The following is a 7178-nucleotide window of genomic DNA, read 5'->3' as shown; positions in this document are numbered from 1 at the left end:
CGTGAAGTTGGCCATGGCTACGCTAGGGAGCTAAGATTCGATAGTGATAATATAAGTGTTCATACTGCATACTTGATTTTAATAAATATTCGAATTGTTGGTTAGTCTTGAACAGATTGTGGAGTAATTTGGGTTAGGGTTTGTAGAATGTTGATAATAATATATGTTTGCTGTTGAATGTATTATGAAGTGGTTTTTGATGCATTGTGAGTCAATGTGACTGGCAGCTTATTATTGAAATTGTGGTTTATGATGGTGAATTTTTTACCCTTGAGAACCATGTAAATTTGGGTTAGTTTAGCAGTTTGTTTATGTAATTGGGCTATATATGTATTATAAAAAGGGTTATCCGCAGAAGATGAATTGGTTAATTCATAATAGTATATGTTGCATGTTGCATGTATTTGAAAATAGCATTGTTATTGTTGGTTGTGAATGATTTAATTGGTTTATAAATTATTACAGTTGTATGCAATGGTTTGGTTTGTTGATGTTAGTAAGTAGATGTATTTTTATGAATGAATGTAGTTGAATGTATTGTAAAAGGTTGTGTCGCTTATATTATCATTTATACGGTTTATTATATATGTAGGGTGGTAGTGTTGGTCTTGATTCTCAAGAAAATGATAATGAATTTGATGATGAAAATGGAGAAGATGATGAGTTGAGTAGTAGTGAAGAGGAAGGTGGTGTAGGTGGTGGATATGGTGAAGGAGAATTTAAAAATTTAGCAGAAAAACAGGTAGAAATAGAGGGAGAAAATTGGGGTGGAGAATCTGAGGAATTAGAAGAAGAGGATGGGGCAGGGGGGACATCGTTTACTAACCCTAAGAGGAACAGGGTCCAGACTGTGTTTAGGGAGGAGGAAGTACCACCCCCTGCTGTAATACCCCGTATTTTTATATGTATTTTATTTTAAATAAGTATTTTGTGGGGTATTTAAATAATTTGAGATAAATTATTTATGACATTTTAATTATTTATTTCAAAAAGTTTGGAAATATTTTATAAAAGGAAATTTTTATTTAATTAATTATTTTATTAAGTGGAGATTTAATTTAGGAAAGTTTTATTTTAGTAAAGTTTTATTAGGAAAAGGATTAGAAAAGATTAAAAAGGGAAAGTCTAGGTAAGAAAGGTTTCTAGAGAAAGGGGTATAAATATTCAACACTTGGACAAATTAAACTTTGCCCAAAGTGGAGAATACCCAAGGTAAACTTTCTCTCCCTTCTCCTTTATTTTCTTTTCTTTTTCTTTCTTTTTCCCTTCCCCTTTTTGCACAGCCGGCCACCACCTCACACACCACCGGCAGCCACCAGCACAACAGCCAACAGTCGCGGCGGCATTGGCAGGGCTCGGTAGCAGCCCAGCCGTGCCGTGGTGGTGCTGCTGTTGTAGACACCCAAATGTGTCTCCCCAAAACCAAACCCAGTGATGAATACCTTTCATGTCATTTGATTATCGAACAAAGCAAAAGTGTGGAAAGTCTAGTGATGAAGATGTTTTTATTAAAATATCTCTTCTTTCTGTTTTAGAAAATATTTCTTTTCTTACTCTATTCATGAAAACGTGCATTCCAGTTTAGTTTGGTCCATGATAAGGGTCCAATAATGGTGTAGTTGGATGGGATTTGAAAATACCTTTCCAACGATATATTATAAGCCCAATTCCGATGAATAATGAGGAAGTTATGGCCAAAATACTAAACTGGGCTCAAACTGGATTTTACCTACGACCCAATGATCATGTGGAGGGTCCAAAGGTTTAATCCTATTCCTAAACTAGTTAGTATTAATTAGAAGCTTCCATAAGTTTCTAAAAGATCTTAATTATCCTTTTTTGAAAAGATAAAATCAAAGAGTTTTAAATTGAATAAAAACTTTCCTTTTTTAAAACTTTCCTTTTTTAAGTCCTAATTCTATTCGAATTTAAAGATGTTCAAAGACGGTCAGATATTACTTTCGTGCCTCATAATTTTTATCCAAATATTATATGGCTGGATAGATCTTGAAATTATCTTTCCAATGATATATTATAATATTAATTCCGAGCTATAACGAAAAAGATATGAAAGGAATACGAAACTCTATCCAAAACTGACATTGTCCCACTATTTTGACCATATCTTTTAATCTACAAAAGATTTTAATCTGATTCTAATTGGGTTGGAAAGTAGACTTTAAGAGCTTTCCAACGACATATTATATGAATTATTTGGATTTCTAGATCAAAAGTTATGATAAAAACAAAATTCGCAAAAACTGCTGACCGACGAGTTTTATTTCGATTCGAATTCGGATTCTTTTCTTATTTTTCGACTCTCTTTTTTCCTATAAATAGAGGTCATATCTCCCCTTTTTTCAATCATCTACAATAAAAAATCACCTCTCTCTTTCTCTCTCTAAAGCTAGAAGCTTTCTCTCTCTCTATTCTTTTTCTAAACCTTCCCTCTCACAAAATTCCTCATTCATTAGATCTAGACACACCTAGCCAAGTTTGAAGTTGCTTCGCCCTAGACGTGAAAGGTTATAATTTCTGAGGGTTTGGTCCCTAATCTCTATTTCAATTATTTAATTTGATTGTTTGATTTTATTTTCCTTGAAGTTACTAACGCGTGTATTTTGTTATTAGAAAGAGATACGAGGCATCAAAGTATGTAGTCTTATTGCTCTATTCTTGTAGAAAACATGTTTAAATTTGTTTAATTCCTAGTATCATGCTTAGGATGTTATTATTGCTTTCTAGTATCATGTTTAGGGTGCCTTTTACTCTTTTCTAATAGCATGTTAGTATCATGTTAGGTTTAAAGCTTTGATCTTTATTGCTTAGTGACATGCTAAGGTTTGTTATTAATCTTGTTAGTATCATGCCTAGGATCTTGCTATTACTATGCTTTAGCTTTAACATAATTATGATTGTTATGATGATTATGATGGTTATGATGATTCTTATCATGTTGCTTGATGATTATTATTGTTATTTCTTGATCACGCCTTTTATGCATGTTTAAAGGGAATTTGTACTTGTAATCACGCTTAATAAGATAATTAATAATCTTGTTTAGGGATAATTTGATTATAATTCAAGTGATCACCAATAATAGTTTTATTTGTGCATTAAGTTCAACCAACATAGATAAACAGGTTTAGGGTTAATCTGTTGATTGCATGTTAGTCAGAAAGCGCACATGAATACGAGAAGAATAAAGTAGAGGCCTATTATTAGGGCAGGTTCAATCTCTTTTAGGTTGGATTTGTACCTTCATCCCCGAACCCTATTTGGTTCAAGACTTTTTGGAGTTGACGATCTCCTGGATCGTTAAGGGGTGTAATTTTTACCTTGTGAACGGTTTACAAGTTCCTAAAACTTGTTGGCGACTCTTTTGCTCTAGCTTCCTTCCCTTTGGACGCCACCATACTTAAGTGTATGATCACAGTGGGGTTCAAGTCTGAGTTAATGCTTTAAATATTCCCTACAGCTGCCGTTCGGCTTCTTTAAAAAAAATTATTCTTTTTATTTTTCTTTTGTTTAAATCCTAGATCTAATTATAAATTATGAGTTTTGTGATGATTTCATGATGATTGATTTTAAGTATGGTGCAAATTAATTTTCAGATTTTAATTCTAATTAAAAAGCCCCAATTTTTGAAACCATAGATTTATAAATAATTGATTATTGAAGGAATATGATTTAGGGTGGTTTAAACCTTTAATTTGAGGGTTTTAAAGTATAATTACAGCAAGTTTTCATTAATTAATATTGCTGGAATTTTTGGTAGTATGCTAAAAATCAAGTTTCTTGAAGGAATTTTAACTACCCATTAATTGGGATTAAAGTACGAGGTTTTAAATTAATTTTCAGCTTGTGTTTAATTAAATTATGAGCGGTTTAATAAGAGTATATATTGCTGGAAATTTGTGTGGAGTAGATTTTAATGCCGTGTCATGATTTTGGTTTGTAGGAGACTTTGAAGTGAGTGATTTCTATTAGTCGTGGCGATTTTAAGATCATATTTAAGGTACGTTCGCATACTTAGCACATTTTTGATGATGTAGTAACATGCTAGGCTTGATTAATTAATCCCAAGTAGTATCATGTTAGATTATGAGAAATTGTGATTTGGTTGATTTTGGTGATTGAATTTATGAAGCATGGTTTATTTGTGATGGATTAATGGTTTGAAAATAATCGTTCTTCATGTTGAATATGAACCACACTTTTATTTATGGCATAATAGAAAGAATGTTTAATTTTGTTTGGAAATTAAAAGGGAATTTTATTATGGTTCATATAATTTTTATTGATGCTATAAGCATGAAAAAGGAGCTATTTAAATGTCTTTGTACACAAGGATTAAATTATATTTTGGTGCCTTATTGCACTTAAGGTGTTCCTAACACCCAGGGATAGGATTTGTGGCGCATTATGCATTTAAGGTGTCTTTGACACTGAGGTAGATTTAAAAAGGGTTCAACATTAAATATTATGTGGTCACTAATTATTCAAGAATTAAATTGGAATGTTTAATTGTTTGAATAATTATTATGATTGAATAATTATGGTTTGAGAGTCATCACCAAGTTTAATAATATGTAAATAACGTAAAGTGGAAGAGATAACGCACCAAAACTCTTGAAACGTATACACCTGGAGTATGAACATATGGGGGGAGTTATGGGATTTTATATTTAACCATAACTTCTACTGGGAGTACGGGACGCTATATGTTCCTTTTATTATTATGCGCAGGAATTCCGCCACTTACGAGTGGTTCTTTTATACTGGCATGGTTAGCTCCCGTGTTAGTACCCCTTTATTGGCGCAGGTTAGGGGGGAAACCCGTTCGATGCGTAATCAATACTAAATAAATTATTTAGTTACTTAGTTGAGAAGTCTTGTTGTATGTTGTGTGCTTGTAAACAGGTGCAACGAGGTAAGTTGTGTGTTGATAGGTGAAAGCATGTTAGTGTGTTTGTTGGCCTTGTCTTTACCTTGGCCCTATGATGACCCATTTTTAATGGAGAGTAGTGGAAACAAGTAGAAAGAAGCTTTTCAGGTGATGAAGCATATTCATGATGGGCATGAGTGAAGAGTGAATCATGCTAGTTTCCATAAGTTTATGATGTGTTATTGCTTTCATTATTTTATTATGCTGTGTTTGTGAGACTAACGCAAAGGTTTTGAATTGGTTTGGTTTTGTTAAGGGCCTACAATGGTTCCAAGTTGTAGGTTGACTTTGTTTTACTTTGGTTTGACTTTACTTTCGTTGGTTGACTTTTTAAGTTGAGTCATTTTGAATGTTTTTAAAGATAGTCTTCCGTTGTGTGTCTTTGATAGTTGCATTAGCCGTTTTTACAGTGGTGGTAATGTCTTAGTTTTTCCTATTTCGAGTTTTAAATAGAGCAAAACAGGTATTTCAAAAGAAAGGAATTTCTAGGGTGTTACACCTGCGGTGGGTATGGTTTTTGCTAGCTGGGAAGAAGTCGATACGTATTTTTGGAGTTATGGTAGGCAGAGGGGCTTTGGTATTGTTAGGGCAGTTGCTGGGTGGAAGAAGGTGAAGAAGGAATTGGGCGAAGGAAGGTGTTGTAGGCAAAAAAAGAATGCAAAGTGGACATGTGAGTGCTACGGGAAACTTAAAAAGAAGCGTAAAGCAAATCCTTTAAAGGAAGGTTTGGTGGAAGAGGATGACATAGTTTTGAAGCGGAAATCCAAAAAGTGTGGTTGTCTAGTCGAGATGTAAGCAAGTGTGAATGAGGAAGGGAACTAGGTAATTCAAAAGCTGAACTTGAATCGTGATTATCACATTGTGACACCAAGAAAGTCGAAGGATGTATTGATGTTCCGAAAACATGAGTTGGTAGTAAATAACAACCACTTGGTGAAGCAAATGCATGCGTAACGCGAGGAAGTCAAGGGTTAAGGTCTCAAAGATGTATAGTTGCTTTGCACGTGAGCGAAATGGAGTTGACCAGATAGCATTTACGCAGAAGGACGTGGAGAATGCAGTGGCAGAGAAGAAGAAACTTCATCTTACAGAGGGTGATGCAAATGGGATGATTGAGTACTTTAACAAAATGAGTGCGGACAATCAAAACTTTTTTTTTTTTATCTTTGTAGGTTTGAGAAGGATGGTGCGTTACAAGATGTTGTTTGGGTAGATGCGTGTAATAGAGCAGCGTATGAGGAGTTTGGTGATGTATTGTGTTTTGACAGTACTTGCTTGACAAACAAATTTCACATTCCTTTCGCGGTATTCATCGGGGTGAACCACCATGGTCAAAGTATATTGTTTGGTTGTGCGTTGATCTCTTAGGAGACTGCGAAGACATATCAGTGGGTAATGAGGACATGGTTTTACTACATGGGGGGTAAAGCTCCTACTACGATCCTTACTAATTAAGATCCTGCTATTCGGAAAGCTGTAAACGTGGCAATGAGTGAAAAGTGTCACAGGTGGTGCATATGGCACATTCTTCAGAAGTGTGGGAAGTACCTTAGTAAGCTTGAGAATTACGAGTCTGTAAAGGATAAGTTGGAAAATATATATGGTAGTTTAGAAGTAGATGAATTTGTTGATCGTTGGGATAAGGAAGCAATTGAGCATTACGAGTTGCAAGACGTACAATAGTTGGCTTGAAGGTTCGTGTTTATCACTTTATATATGAATTATTGAATTGTTATATATGAATTAATATAAAATCTATTGAGCATTAGATGTTATATATGAATTAAAGAATTGATATATATGTTGTTTTTAGCTCAACATTTACCACCCATCTTAGTGTATCACACTTAATTTTTGAGAACTTTCAAAATCACTGTATGTTAATTGTTTTGCTATGCTGTTTTGAGAGAGTGCAGGTGGCCTCCTCTTTCCCCCCTTGTTCCCTTGTACAGAAACACCCATACAATAGCATACAGGTTTCTTCCTTGAACCCCCCTCGCCCTAGGTAGACATAGAATGGATACCAGCACACACAACAATAGGTTTTATGTGTTGGTTTTATGACCTATTAGGGGAGCGTGCATATGTGTGTTAAATCTGGTGCACATAAAGGAAGTGTAAGTTATTGCTATTTTTGTTTTAGTTGATGTGGCTTTTGCATTTACAAGTTGTTGCTATAGAATAACAAATGAACAATTTGGTGCTTTGTAAAATAGGGATGTTCGAGGAA

At 34.3% G+C, this 7178-nt stretch overlaps 1 protein-coding gene across 1 annotated transcript; it reads left to right on the top strand.

The window, feature by feature from the left end:
• Positions 1–5933: 5933 nt before the first annotated feature.
• Positions 5934–6631, top strand: LOC145566443 (protein FAR1-RELATED SEQUENCE 8-like). The gene is made up of 3 exons (XM_081625863.1): positions 5934–6064; positions 6121–6284; positions 6405–6631. The coding sequence occupies exons 1-3, from the start codon at positions 5934–5936 to the stop codon at positions 6629–6631; spliced, it is 522 nt and encodes a 173-aa protein (XP_081481989.1).
• Positions 6632–7178: the final 547 nt, after the last annotated feature.

Source organism: Chenopodium album, chromosome 11 (assembly GCF_948465745.1).
Source record: "Chenopodium album chromosome 11, dcCheAlbu1.1, whole genome shotgun sequence".
Classification (NCBI taxonomy): Eukaryota; Viridiplantae; Streptophyta; class Magnoliopsida; order Caryophyllales; family Amaranthaceae; genus Chenopodium; species Chenopodium album.
The sequence above is the reverse complement of the archived record's forward strand: the minus strand, read 5'-3'. Positions and strand labels throughout refer to the sequence as shown.

Bases quoted from the DNA above. Each gene is read 5' to 3' on its own strand.
- LOC145566443 (XM_081625863.1), top strand. From the start codon at position 5,934: ATGTATAGTTGCTTTGCACGTGAGCGAAATGGAGTTGACCAGATAGCA. The intron at 6,065-6,120 runs GTACTTTAACAA...TTATCTTTGTAG, and splicing joins GATGCAAATGGGATGATTGA to GTTTGAGAAGGATGGTGCGT. The intron at 6,285-6,404 runs GTATATTGTTTG...TTACTAATTAAG, and splicing joins GGTGAACCACCATGGTCAAA to ATCCTGCTATTCGGAAAGCT.